A 14995-nucleotide genomic window follows, 5' to 3' on the forward strand; every position below is an offset into this window, starting at 1 on the left:
GTTCACTATCTGGAACAGAGCTGAGATCTGTCCGGTTGCAGGTTTATTGTTCATTCTCCTTTAATTCTGACCGTAAAATTTTTTTCTCAGTCCAGGGCATCCTGCAGAGCCATGTTGGAGTTACTGAGTGGTGTTATGCCCAGCAGCTGATAGACTTTGCAAAATTTCAGTTTGGTTCTGCAAGAATTTAGCTTTTTTTGTCAGTAACATTATGTTCCTTGGCCAATTGATCCTTGAGAGTTTTTACCAGATCTTGCAAGGATTTGATTACTTCCCCTTCTGTTTGCCTGTTCAAGTGTTTTATCTTTTTGTGCTGCTGTCAGTGCTGCCCCTTATACAGCACACACTATAGATTTTCCTCTGCCTGGGCTCAACCTTTGTTCCTTCACAAGGACGGTGATAAGGCTTGCCACTTACTCTGGATTATGCTAGTTATCATGGGCCCAGACTATTACTGGAGGAGGAAGACAAGCCTTATACTCCTTCAGTTTCTCAAAAATAGAGGAGCAATCAAGCACTGACATTTCCCGGCCAGTCATGGCTTGTCACTGCTCTCCTGGTTTAGAGCTGAGAGGTCACTTCCCAGTTCTCCCTGTCTGAGTTCATCGGATAGAGAATCGGTGTCCCTACAACCCTATCCCGGCATATAGCTGAGGGGACACTTCCCGCTGCTCCCTGTCCAAGTTTATCGAATAGAGAATCAGTATCTCTTAGGACTCTACAACACCGAAGGGGATCCTGCTGACTACACCGATTTTAATGTCATGTCCTGCTCAGACAAGAGAGAAGTGACTTAGAATTGTAAATCCCCAACAGAGTGGACAGTGGTGAGACAAGTCTCAAAGTCCAGACATTTATTAACTTCCCACAATGTGCTAATTGGATATACAATAATTGACTAAGTATATAACGAGTTATGGCAAGCAATACAGTATGCCTTGTGTTACTTAATGGTAGTGAAGGAAAAGGGGAAAAAAGAAAATATGAAGACAGAGAGAATAGAGAAATAGAGATCACCAGTCCAGGTTCCTGTGTTGATCCCACCAGTGAGGGTTCAAGGAAGCATCTGTCTTCCTCACTTCACGCTCTGAATTCCCCCTCCTTGACCCCCCTCAATTTATACACATTTTCCTTGAGTCTATCCCCCAGGTCAACTCACATACCTGTGTATCCCGTGTATGGGGAGGGGTAAGGTGCTTCATGGGATGATGTCATTAGCATGATCTTGTTGATCTTTGTTAGCATGTTCAGGGGTGTTAACTTTAGTATCATTCACTGGACAGATGGTCCTTGAAACTTGACGAAGTGCACCAGAGCAGAGCCCTCCTGTCTCCCCAGGGCTCCCTCCTCCAGCCCACCCTGTGCTGTCCAGGCAGCCTTACCAGCTTCAGCCTCCACACAATCCACCCTGTGACTGTATTTCATTATTTGTGGGTGTTTAAGACATTCATTAGCATGGAGGGCCTCCACTCCCCCCACTATCGTTTATCTCTTCCTCACGCTGTTTTTCTGTCTTTGTTTCTCACAGGCCTGTTTCTTTCAGGACCTGTTTTTACAAGTCATCTCTCACAGTGGTTTTGTTCCCAGTCATTTTTTTAAGCACTTTATGTTCATAGATATTTCATGTCTATATTGTAGTGATGTATAGAGGCTGCAGTGGTCTGTTGTCCAGAACACTGAGATCGTGCTTTTACATACCCACCTGTGCACATCAGCGTCCCCTCCCCAAAAGCCTGCTGCCTCAGGATAACCTAGTACAGTACAGCTTGAGGCAGAGTGGATCTGGAAAAGGCATAGGATTTTCTGTTCCCAGGGCAGAGAGACTGAAGGCATAAATATCTACTTATTAGCAGGAGCAATATTCTAGTCTGAGAGTCTGGCATGACAACATGGGAATGATAGAAACTTCTCAGTGACCCGAATGTGTCCCCTGTATTTGGGATGCATGTGGTTTCTCACTTGTTTTTCTGCTCACTAAGTCAGTCTCTCATGCACAGAACATCTGTCAAATTTTCCAGACTCAGTATTTGATGTGGAAAAGAAGCAAAACACTTGGGCTTGTCCTTTCTTGTTAGCATTTGTTTGCAGCATGTGATCCACATGGGCAGCTTCAGAAAGCAGGAGCCTGCAGAGCTGCAAGCACCCCCTGTAGGCTGTCATACACATGTTGGCACTGAGACTTCCCACATCTTTAAGTTGGACAGAAGACAGCAAGCACATCCTTGGTGGCTACTGGAGGGAGACCAAGGTACCTGGTTGATACTCCTGAGCAGTCAGCTCACACTGATTAAGCTGATGATGATCAGACCAAAGCCTCTGAACTGTGGAGAGAAGCAGTGGGTAAAGCCCTGTATATTGGATCTTTCCTTGAGATTAGAGGGTAATGGCAGTCATGCCCCTCTGCTTTAATCAAAAGGCAGAGCTGCTTTAATGATCATAGAACTTCCCACACACAACGAAGTGGAGAACATTTTCTTAGGGCTGTAAAAGTGACTGATTTTTAGGATTGGGAAGGGTGGACAGATAGAGACATCTCAATTTCCAGCTGTGTTTTTACGCAGCAGATGAAGGTCACAGAAACTCTGTGTGCTCATTCCCTCTGATGCGCACTGGGGTCCCAGTTTGCAGGGTGGAAAGCAAAGGCTTGTTAAGCTTGCAAGGTGTCAGAAGTGTTGACTGTTAAGGAAGGCGAAGGAAGCTGCATTTTCCAAGGTGCTGCAAGGGTGTACCCAGCACCGAACTCCGTTGCTCAGGATATAACTGCACAGTTTGCTGTCTGTTTGGGGTTATTTCCCCCCCTGTAGTCAGTGTGGGTTACTGGGAGAGGTAGACAGTAAGAGTAAAAAGGCTATTGACCTGGTGCATTATGGCAGATGTGTTTCTTGCTAAGTACTGCAGAAAGGAAAGGAGGGATTTTTTAAAAAGAGAAAGGATAAAAACCCTGCTGAGTGTGCCATCTTCCTTAAACCTCTGATTTCTGTTTAAAGTGGTTTCAGCTTCTCTCTGTGCCCCTGCATACCAAGAATTCACAGCACTCCTGCTTCATGAAGGTTCACTGGAACTAATTTCTGATGTTCAGAAATGGCACATGTTACACACATTATAGGACACGGCTGTACCCAACAGGAGGGCAGTTTTCAGTGTCCATTGTGTCAAACTTATAGAAAAAAGTCAAACTAGTAAGGAACCATCTCACTGTTTGAATACCATGGCTGTGCATGCCCAATTAAGCTGTGAGTATGTGGGGAGAAAACTTTGATTAAACTCTGGCCCCAGCCAAACATTTGTGCAGTGGCCTGATTGAATGTATCTTTTCCCTAGGAATGAAGACATAAGGAGGCCTCAGGAACAAAAAATTCCTTAAGTGCATTAAATTCCCATAGCCATTTATAGCCCCTACAGCCACATCTCGACACTTGCCTTTTGATTGTGAATGTTGTGTTCCCTGCAGCGAGCAGAGAGAAAGGACATCATCTGGTCTGGGACTGGTCACACCGTGTAGCTGAGATTTTGATGTCGGGGTCGGAGCTGAATGCATCGGTTTAGAGAGTCATGTAAAAAAGCACAAAATTGCCAAGTGAGTTCCAATAGCAAAAGCCCATGGTGAGTCTCAGAGTGCTCATAGGCATTTACAAGCAAAAGGCTAATTAGTCAAGTAAGCGTTTCTCAGGGTGGATGAGCTATGGAGAGAGCAATGCACCCATTCAGTATGCACAGAGGCAGAGTGTGTTCGTGCAAAGAGGCAGCTCCAGCCAAGCTGCCGTGGGAATGCCGTTGTTCTTGCAGCCAAGGTTGTTACTGTGGAGCCCTGTGCTTTGTTGTAGAACATATATGAAGTGATAGGTGGGACATATGCCAGTAGCTCAGCACTCCTGGGTATCTTTATACCCTGTGGCATGGGTGACACTGTCTCTGACCCAGCTCAGTTTCCTTTTGGATCCATTTTGCTCTCTGGAGGGATTGGCCCTGGCCTGTGCACACAGAGATGGTCACCCAGACTCTGCTGGTGTTTGTGGTCCCTCTGTGCCCCTTCATCAGGGTGTGTTTTGAGACCGATCCCATGTTACAAGGATGCTGCAAGAGCTGGTCTTCAGTTGAGATCATAGAATAGGTTCTGACACAGAAAATAAGGGTGTTATTTCAAGTCAGATTAAAGGTCTCACCTACCCCTGTGTCATGTCTCCAGCAGGACAAGAACAGGGTGAGCCCGTGGCGATGCCTCCCTGGTTCCCTCCTCCCGGCAGTCTGCGCCTAGGGGTTGTATTGGACAGATATTCCTTCCATTCATTTTTCTCACCCTTTCCTGAGACCCTTTTAGCATCGACAGCAGCACATTAACTGCTGTGTGGAGAAGTACAAAGTTGGTTTCCAGCTACTGCATACTGCCACTTGATTTCTCATGCTTGTAGAAAGCAAGGGCTAGATGATCCCTATTCACCTTCTCACCCTACTCAGGATGATTTAGACTTCTCCCAGAGCCCTGCCAGTTGTCTGTCTCTCATTGGCTGAAGAGTCCTGGTCTATCCAGCTGATTGTTTGATGGAACCTGTCATCTGAGATCTCTTCCTTGTATGACAGTAGCTAGCTACAGCTCATCATTTTAATTTATAAAGAGGGGATTGTTTTTCTTCTGCGTACCATTTCACTTTTAGCTTCATTTAATTTCAATTGCTATATTTTTGCCATTGAACTGCTGTATTTTGTCATTTAGTATAGTTATTAAAGTAGGATTTTTAACCTAAAATGCATGTGATTCATCATTTATGCCTAACTATGTTCTCATGGAGACTGTCTTTTTGTTTTCAACCTGCGTGAAACTTTTTAACCAGTCATTACACTGCTGCATTAGAGGAAAGGTACAGCAGTGACTGCATTAGAGGAAAGCAGAAGAAATTGCATATAGTGCAGCATTATCTGTTTAATGTCATTGAACGCAAGGTCTTGTTAGCATGATCCATTTTAAGTGTTGTCAAAGTCTACTGGATAGTGCAAGGAGCAGAATTTTGATAAAACACTGTAACCCTGCATATGTTTTTTGACCAGTTTCTGTGAAGATAGAGCCTAATTCAAGAATCACATTTTATCTCATAAGCACAGTGTATTAAAAAGAGCTAATGTGCACTGCAGAGAGAAGGCAGGCACTGGGGAAGAAAGGACAGTGACTCACCAAGTGAAATTTTTATTGAGAGCAAAGAGCAATGATACCTTGCTTTGAAGCACAGTGACTCTGCCTTGCATACAGGTGTCAGTGCCAAATGGTGAGTTGCATTTTTATAAGAAATTGCGTTCAAAATACAAACACTAGAAAACAGGAGATGAACATTATCAGTTCGCCAGTTTGGAATGGTATTTTCTAGTATTTAGTTTCTGTTGCTTTGTTCCATTTGTTACAAAATGATGGTTTCTTCAGATATTGGACCTAATGTTGGGTGTTTCCCTGTGCAGCTCTACCTATCATAAATCCAAATTTGCATACACATATAGATATATGTATAGGCATGTTCAATTTAATGTCTAGCTTGTAGGTGGGAACAAGTGAACATGTTTGAAAACCAGTTTTAATTTTCACTGTGGTGCTAAGTAGAGATATTTCCAGCAGGTTTGAAGTTTGCTGTGAAAGGACTTTAAATATTTTTAGCAGTGGTGGAACTGCCTGAATTGGTAGTTTGTCTCTCTCTCTAAATCCTTTGATGCACTGTACCATAGGGTACAACATTACCTGGATTAGGCTGTCTGCAAGTGGGCGTGATGGAGCGAACTCTATGTTTGGGGAGCTTTGTTTTTCAGGGGGATTTTAGTGACAGTGAAAGGTGCTGTGCTGACAGATGCTGAAATTAAATCTTTCCAGTTAGCCACAAAATAGGTTCAGTATCGGAAGTACAGGCTTCTTCATTGCTGTCCCAAGAGGGACTCCAGATTGAATTCTCCTATTCATTCAGTCCTTGTTCCTTCTGAGCTGGACTTTCACACAGAGCTGGTCACAAGCTTTTTAGTTTTAATCATGAGGCTGACTGGTCCACTTGGCATTCATCTGAAACTGTAAATGCGTTTCATACAACACCCCAAAGAGTCATCGTATGAAAATGGTTTGGGACTAGTGCCAACCCAGGCTGGATTTGAGTTGATGACCCACCATTCACATTATATTCCCAGTATCATCCATCACATAAGTCTGATGTTGAAATCTGGTGTTTTCAGAGGGACTTTTAGCAGACTAAATGTGCTTTCTAAGTTCTGTGTTTTGCCCTGGGATTCAGCCATTCAAAACACCATCATGTTCTCTGCTCTCTCAGTGCGGGTGGGAATGGACTCGCCTAATAGCCACTTAGAGAAGAGACTGCATAACTTCTAGCTAAACCATTCTGCTTTGTTTCCTTTTATTTCTTAACAGGATCCAACAGCTGCATCTATTTCGGACAGAGATTGTGATACAAGAGAGGGAGAGACTGTAGCCATGAACTATAAGCCGTCCCCACTTCAGGTGAAATTAGGTGAGTTGTTGCTGTTGGAGAGTGGAAAGTCTGAATCCAAGGTCTGAAATGCAGTGAAGTGCTCATGGGGTTGTATGCAGATCTTCATGCATCTGGCTGAGAATGCCAGCTCAGCTCAAATAACTCACAGAGTAGTTTTGTCATTGTGTTCTGCTGCTGAATGAACTGACCTACAAACACGTAAGGACCCTGTATCTTGGGCTGTGATAGAGAAAGGAAGCTATGCTTTGAAAGGAAGGCATAGTTTTTTAAGCCTACAGATTTTTATCAAGCTAAAATTGAGTTTTGGCCAGATAAAGAATGAAGAAAATACGAGGAACTGTAAAAAGAAGAGAAGACAGAATAACTTCAAACAGAAGGGAAAGGATTAGAGACTTGAACCACTACCAGGAAAAGATAGAGCTGTGTTACTGTGAGATGGAGGGCTTGTAAGTCTGTAAATTCACATACAAATTCACATACAAATGCTCATGCTATTTCTGAGCAATATTTTTTAAGTTCTGGAAGCAGAATCATCCAGTTAGTACAATACACTGCTTCCTCACAAGCCTGATTCTTATAAGAAGACAGCAATCCACAGATGGCTGTGCTGCCTCCAGAACCTGAGCCACTGGTATGCCACACAGCCTCAAGAACCTGATGAAGGACAAGTCAAAGGAACAGTGTGCTTTTTGCTCATAACATGGATAAAAAATGGGAATCTAGGTCTGGAAAATTTCCCAGTACGAGCAGGAAGCAGTCCCTGGTTGTCCTTCACATCAGAAAAAATGACATTGAGAGGATGCTGCTGGAGCTGATCGAGGGTGACAATGCCATGGTGGGAAAGGCTATGAAAGAACTGGGTGCCCACATGTTCAGTGGAATATAGCTCTGTCCCCTACTGAATGAGTAATAGGGAAGGTAAGCAGACAGGTAAGGTCTGAAGAAGATTTAGGAAAGTTTGGGCATTGGTGTATGATTATGAAGAGACGTTCTCAGTAGATAGGTTTTACCCAAGGACATGCAATACTACTGCAGATACTAGTGCTGGCCTCATTTATGAGAGGAGCCTTAAGAAAACATCAGGAAAAGGCTGGGAAGCCCTTGTGAAATCTCAGAGCTCTTCCTGAGTATGTGGTAAATTGAACAATCAGACAAATCTGATCATAGCAGTGCAGAAGAGAATGTCACAGAGTAGACCCATAATAGGTAAAGGAAAATAGAGTAGTTGAATAGGCAAGGTCTCGCTGAAAGAGTGACTGGGGAGGAGAAGAGAGAAAGTTGGTTATGTAAACACAGCAAGATCATACAGCAAAGTGCAGGGCCTTGAGATACTGATATGGGATATGAATAGGTGCATTGGGACAGTAGATCTGTCCTGCAATAGCAGTTGTGAATACTGCAAGACCATGGCTGCTTTTCAGGAAAATGCAGGGAGCAACAGTATGTGTTAGTGACAGCACAACTCAACAGTTTGGCAAAAGATTATCACTGCCAGCATGCCATATGCCACCAGGATCCTTTTTAACTGCCAAGAGAGTTCTGTAATGTTATTAGAGAGATAATTACTACTGCAGTAGTTGTTTTGGATAATTTAACATCAGGAATCAGGTTGGAGAGCAATTGATACTATTATTGGTAAGTGTGAGATATTCTTGCATTTCTGGGCAATAAAAATATTCCCCAGAGATTTGCTAACGTGACAGGAAATGGTGCTATTTTAGTCTTGGCTTTGGTAAGTCATGAGGACGTTATAGGAAATCTGATCATGGAAATAGATTTGGATTCAGGGATGGCTAGTTCAATTCATGCAATTTAAATGGAAAGGTAATTTGAGGTAATCTGTAACAAACCTCAGTTTTATAACTAAGTACTTAAGCAAAGCCAATAGATGGAGAAACCCAGGAACTTAAAACGCATCAGGTAGTGTTGAAGGGGAAAGGACATTGCTAATGGGATTCTCCAACAGTCATTTCATTTATGTGTTCATTAATGACTAATGCAAAAAGAGGGAGCTGGCAAAGCAAATTTAGTCGTATTTGGGAGACATCAGTACAACAAAGATTCAGGAAAGCCATCAAGAAAAAACATGAAAACAGGAATAATAGAAATGAGAAGAATATGACAGGAGAAACTCCCAATCAGCTGTAAACTTGAATTTACCAACTGGAGGTGACTGAGGAAGAGGAAGCCTATTACATTAGTTGATTGCAAGGTGACTATTAAAATGGACTAAAACATGAAAATGTGCCATAGTCACAGTTCTGCAGAGCTTAGCAGCTTTTTTCCAAGGATCAGGTAGAACAGAATGATTAGTCTTTCTGCCAGAACTTCTGCTTTTCAACACAGGGAAAATGTTATTTCATGTAGCCACTGCTGAATGCCACTATCCATCAGTAAAGAGTCAAAGGGATGTATGGGAAGAGTCTGAATTCAGTAGGTAGAGGTGTGCCATTGCCAGAACTTCCTTTCCAGCTAGTGCTCCTGCCCTAGTGAATACCCAGTGCTGACCACAAGTGAATGAAACTCACATGCTTAAGAGGAATTGTCTTGCAAGGCTGATGAGCATCTTCCTGCTTTGTCTCCAGAGAGAAGTCCAATCAACAACCTCTCTCTGCCTGTGGAAACAGCATGTCTCTTTAATTAGGTGAACACATAACTAGTGGCATTTGGATTGCCTCTCTACTCTTAGCTATACCCAGATGAGCTCCAGGTTACCTGGGGCAAAATGAGATTGACAGTATTGTCTGTAGCCAGTGTATCATGTCTTTAATCCACATCAACTCCTGCTGCTGTTACTCTTAAAATCTGGCCAGCCTTTATGATTTTCAAGCAGTTTAATGGGTCGCATCTCCCAGCTCTGGCCTCCAGCCCCCATTCTTCCAACTAGATTTTTCTGTCACTTCCACTTTAAACTTGTAAGGATTTGGATTGTTTTTTTAATCTCTTTAAGACTAGACAAATCAAAGGTTTATATAAATGTTAAATATTTAATATATATAATCAAAAATGTTAAATGTTTAATAGCTTAACTGGCACAGCCATTGCTGGGCATGGTAGTGACTAGGTTTTTCATATGTATATTTTTCACTGTTAAATCAGAATCAATTGTTCAGATGTCAGATGCTCTGATGGAAGGTTGATAAATGTAATTTTTCACTCTGTGCAGATTCATTTAAAAAGCTTGGTTCCAGCAAGCTCAATTAGATACCAACACAGCATGAATACAACTTTTGCTTTCAGAGGCCGCAGTGATTGAAGTGTGACAGAGTGAGCTGTGCTACATGCAGTGCGCATAGGCTTATCCTGCTGCTTGGATGGTCTTTTCGTTGGTTGTTTCTCCCACTGTGAATAAGTACATTTGGCCACGTGTTTGCTTGGGTGGTCAGTTAGATACAAGAAAAACTTCACAGGTGGCTTATGTTTCTAGTGACTTCCTAAAGTTTACATTTGGTTTATAAGTGCAACGGTAAAACATTTAGCTTGCTGCTGGGGCCACATCAAAAAAAGAGGAGAACCTCACACCAAGGGGAAATAGTATCTCCCAGTTTGTGTAGTTCATAATCTTAAACCCTAAATTGATATTATATCCATATTAATTATGTATTTCTGACTTCTCTAACACTGCCACTTGTCTTTCTGTCAGGAATTACAAGGCTCAGCCATGCTTCTTTCTTTCTTACAAATCACTTGATAAGGAGGCTCCCAACAGCACTGGGTGTACATTAGTGCTTAGGACATGTCTCCAGCACAACCTTATTAGGAGGCATATCCAGATGGAGCACATACCACAAGCCGTTTGAAAGCAGAAGAGAGTTGTGATAAGGAGGAACAAAATAATCCCCAAGTGTAAATCTCAGGGGCATCGTATCTACTGGAAGGCAACGGATCCTCATGGGATCCCCAGGAGACAAGATATTATTTTAATGAAGCTTACGCCATCTGTTCTGTTTTGCATTTTTAATTTCCCTTATCTGCACTTAACTCCCCATCCAGACAGTCTGTCTGTCTTACCTGGCAGTCAATGACGTTACAGTTTGTGTTAAAACAGAATGGGCAACATGGCAATTGGTTGGAGTGCTGCAGAACAAGCTGTAATGATGATGAGGGATTGTGGCAGTGGCATCTTTATCAGCACATCCACCACACCAGGTGCTTGGCAGTAAATCTCCCTCATCCCTGTCTGCAGGTGAACATAAGGCAAAGGGGCGGACAGAGAGACACTCATAGCAGCCTTCATTGCTTTGAGATACCTGTTGCCTTAGATGTAAGCACCTCCTCTCCTTGGACTCAATAGAGAATAAAGCACTGGTTTTGGAAGATTGCTCAGGGAGGTGCCTAAAAGTATGTGAAAAATTAGTATCTAAGCTAGGCAGATTGGGTCCCACCTTAAGACTGAGTTACATGCCGATGAAGTCTCCTGACATATGACCAAGAGGAAGCCTAATTCATACAGATGCAGGCTTAAAAGTGCTTACGCTTTTTTAGATTTTCTTTGCAAAGCTTCTCGTAAAAAAAATTACCTGAATTACAAATGTAGCAGATAATTCTCCTGCTTTCTTAGCTACTTTTCTGTTTTTTCCCCCTTCCAGCTTAGATCTTATGCTGTTATTTATCTTAATACCAAAAGCACAGTGGCTGATACTAGTCAACCCCATAAAGAGATGCTGTAGTTCACACATATAATCCACCAGTCAAACCAGAAACTTTCCTTGCTTCAAGAGGCAGGAAGCTGTTGTAATGCTAAGAGAGCAGAGCTATTTCATTAATAGGATACTAACACTTTCCTCCTGCCAGCTGCATTGTAGGATGTTACTTTTTTTCTCTAGGAGACACAGTGCAGATCTCTCAGAGCAGGTCAACCACAGCCCAGCTACTGCTGGGAAGGAAATTCTGCTTGCCAGGAGCCTGGACCTATTGGTAGGTTGAGCATAAAAGCCTTTTGAGTCACCCCAGCCTGGCCTTTTGGCTTCCTGTATGACAAGAAGGAGATGAGAGCAAGTGAATGGCCACAGCGGGGCCTGAGCCAAGCAGATGGCTCAGGGGGAGCTGAAGGAAATCGTAGTAGAAAAAGCCATTCTCTGACAAATAACCATAGTGCTAATCCTCCAAGGAGAGATCTCAGATGAGACCACCAAGGCTTCTTGTCAGCTTCTGCTTCTTCCTGTATCAGTTCTACCTCTCCATTTTAGGATGTATAAACATCCTGAGATTTTACTTGGTGACAGCATAGGAGTTTATATCTCTGTCTTCCCAAATCTCTAGCTGGGTAAGGAGATTCTGCATGGAGACACCAATTAGTGTGTCCACTTCCAAGCACTGAATTATTTTACTTGTGCTATTGTATCAATTCTTGCTTGTTAACAAACAACATTCTCAAAAACTCAAACAATTAACCGTAATGATGTTCGCTTAAAGAAAGCAACTCTGGTAGGGCTAAAACAGCAACAGAAACCCTGTCACAGGGATATACAGCATGTTGTTCCCTGGTGTGTACTTGACTTGGACAAAACTGAGGATCTAATTTATGACTGGGCCCCATCTTGGTGGAGACTGAAGTGAAGAGAGGAGATAATCCGTTTGGGGTCAGGGGCTGATGACACATCTGCGGTGTTAACTCCTGCCTTCCAGCCTGCTGCTGTGCGTTCATAGCAGATATTGAATTGCTGTATGATCAGGGAGGAATAGTACTGGGTATATCAGTCAGTGAGCTGAGAACTACAAAGCCCTCAGGGTTCAACAGAACAAAATTGGTGCATTTCTGGTTGAAACTTTACAGATGGTCTCTAATCCCAGTAAAGAACAGGCTGCCTTTATCTCCCCATGTGGTTCCTGAGACTGATCTTTCAATTTGTATAGTTATTTAACCACTTCTCCTAGGGCTGCATGTGGATTCAGAGCTTGTTTTAAAGCATCTCCATCGAAGAGCCACAAAGCTTATGCCAGAGCATCCTATCCCAGTGCTGTTCAAAAGGGTGCCTTGCTCAGAGATCCCCTTCCAGGACTGTCTTGCCACAGGTCAAGATGAAAAACTGGCACTGGGAGATGCAGTCCCAAATAGAGCAGTCAGCAAGCATCTTGTGTAGGCTGAATGGCTTGGTACCTGCCCGCATCCATGGCTCCTTTAGTGTGTTGTCTCTTCCCAGTCTGCTTCACAGCTTTGTGACTTCTAAGTGTTTCATACAGAAAACAGAATAATAAGGGGAGGTTGCAGTAGACTGGACAAATCAATTCCATTAATGTATCCTTTTGTCAGGACCTCAAGTACTGTACTGTTCCCAGTAGCTCTTCTGTAACAAGGCAATTAATGCGAATTAGGTACAGCAGCTGTTGTTTCTGGAAAGAAGCTCTGTAGGTAAATTAGGGAAACATCTTATAAAAAAGTTGTAATTCTTAAGCTAGGTCCCCAGGTTCCAGCTCTATTGACAAAACTGCAGATTTCCATATCCATAACTGTTTTCATGGCGACCTCAAGTGACATCATTACCTTAAGTGCACAAAGCTATTCTCCTCCCCTGGGAACACCCATTTCCTAGAACAGTCTGTACTTTGTATGGGGGGGATGAGTAATGTGGAAGCCAAAGCACAGTAGCAATATAGCACTGCTATTGATTTTCATCATGAAGATAGAAGTGCAGCCTACCACCTGGAGGTGTCCTGGGGCTTGGGAGGAATTTATTTAAACATTATTTCATGTGTTATTACTCTTTCATTTTTAAGGGAAACTGCATACACAGATTTATTGTAGCATCCTTCCTGTAGGATATCTCCAGGCTTTTTTTGCAGGGGGATGAGAGAGAACTGCTACATCACATTAAGGGCAGTAGGGCTGTCTGCAGACAGAGCAGCAAAGATGAGGGCAGAACTGTGGTGAGAGACATATTATTGCAGATTAGTTAGAGGAAAAACAAAGGGGCAGAAAGGAAGAGGTGCGTGAGACACTGTAGCTGACACAGGCTTGGTTAAACAGTAAAGCCATTAAGGGAAACTGGAACAGAGCAGTTCACTGGAGTTCAGCAGAGAGCTCTGGGCAGGGGGTGTGTGTAAGTGAGTGAGACAGAGGGAGGGGAGGTACTAGTCAGCAAATCCCAGGAGCAAAGTATGAGCAGATGAATATGAGCATGATGTGGCATGATGTTCACCAAATGAGCCTAGTCTGTCTGTCACTGCAATTTGCTTGATTTGTTATGCCACCCCACTGGGGTTTTACTTGCATTTCCCAGCCCTCCACCATCATACATGCACCTCGCCTGTGAGAAGTTACTAGGTACCCACGCACCTCACAAGCCGATAGACACACACCCACTCACATCTTGTGTTGCACACACCACTCTTGGCTAATACATCTTCAAATAAAAAGTCGTGAAGGAGGAGGCTGTAAAGTAGCTGAATCATTTTGTTGGGCATTATCTAGCCATCCTTTAACCACTCAAAATTTTTACAGTACCTACAAGTCAGATAGTCTAGGAAAGAGAGCTAATCCTGAAGAGCTACTTCTACATAAATTATTTTACTTGGTAATGACAATGGGCCTAAGCATCTGAAATCTGAATGGGGTTTTTGTGCCTGAGGCAGAAGACCAGAACTACAAATTACAGGTTCTCTTCTTTGCTCTGACCCACCATAATCTGTCACCTCCAATATGAGAAGCAGCTCAGAAGGTTGTGAGGCAAAATAAAATAAGCATATTATTGAGATTCTCTGATAGAAGGGAGGAAGAATTAAATAAGTAGTGATGAGAATACAAACTACCTGGTCTATCAAAGCCTAACCCCAGCAGGCAGCACCACAGCAGTGATAGGCTGGTGGTCTGTTCAGAGATCTTGTTACACAGAATGTATTACTCTTGTCACCATTTTCTATGAAGTACATAGAGAACTGGTTTAAAAGAGAATGATGTCCCCAAAGGTGATTTACACCTTGTTTCTGACATTAAAAAGACTAGCTATGTTGACAAGGCTGCCTGCTCAGGTTTTGGCATCTTTGACAAAATCAACACAGAAAGGGGCTGTGGTACTGTTTTCTGGCTTCTCAGAGCCCTGTGTTCTTAAACGTAGGTTCCACCTGATCCTCTAGCCCACTGCAGGGGAACATTTCCCCAGTTCTAAATGACTTAGGTGTTACTGTATTTCTGTAATTCTTTCTGATGTCTGCATAGGTAGATGAGTTTCTGCATATCACTTCAGGAAAGCAAGTAAAGCCCAGTGTGATGATTGTAAAATGGCTCCGGAACACACCACAGCATCCACAGACAGTATTCGATGATTCTTTTTTTTTTAATATGTCTGATTTATTAATGATGAGCCTTAAACGGTGCCTGATGGTTAATTGAATTCATTCTGACTATTCAGTGATGTGGGCTCCCCCTTTATCTTCTCTGTGCTGCACACTCAGCTCTTAACCAGGAAAGGTTACTGTCTGCTTATTGAGTGTTGGGGCTAAAATGCTCTGTCAGGAGATAAGGCTCTGTTAAGGAGAAATAACAGACACTTCTCAAAGGGAAGGGATTTGTGCTGTTATATGAA

At 42.9% G+C, this 14995-nt stretch overlaps 1 protein-coding gene across 1 annotated transcript in view; it reads left to right on the forward strand.

The window, feature by feature from the left end:
• The first annotated feature begins 3985 nt into the window (after positions 1 to 3985).
• FAM219A (family with sequence similarity 219 member A) overlaps positions 3986 to 14995 on the forward strand; it is a 48002-nt gene continuing 36992 nt past the window's right edge. The window contains exons 1-2 of the mRNA XM_026865839.1: positions 3986 to 4039; positions 6392 to 6491. Of these exons, the coding sequence (XP_026721640.1) occupies positions 3986 to 4039; positions 6392 to 6491 (154 nt within the window). The remainder of the gene's footprint in view (positions 4040 to 6391; positions 6492 to 14995) is intronic.

The sequence above is a fragment of the Athene cunicularia genome (genome assembly GCF_003259725.1).
Source record: "Athene cunicularia isolate RWA chromosome Z unlocalized genomic scaffold, athCun1 chrZ_part1, whole genome shotgun sequence".
Classification (NCBI taxonomy): domain Eukaryota; kingdom Metazoa; phylum Chordata; class Aves; order Strigiformes; family Strigidae; genus Athene; species Athene cunicularia.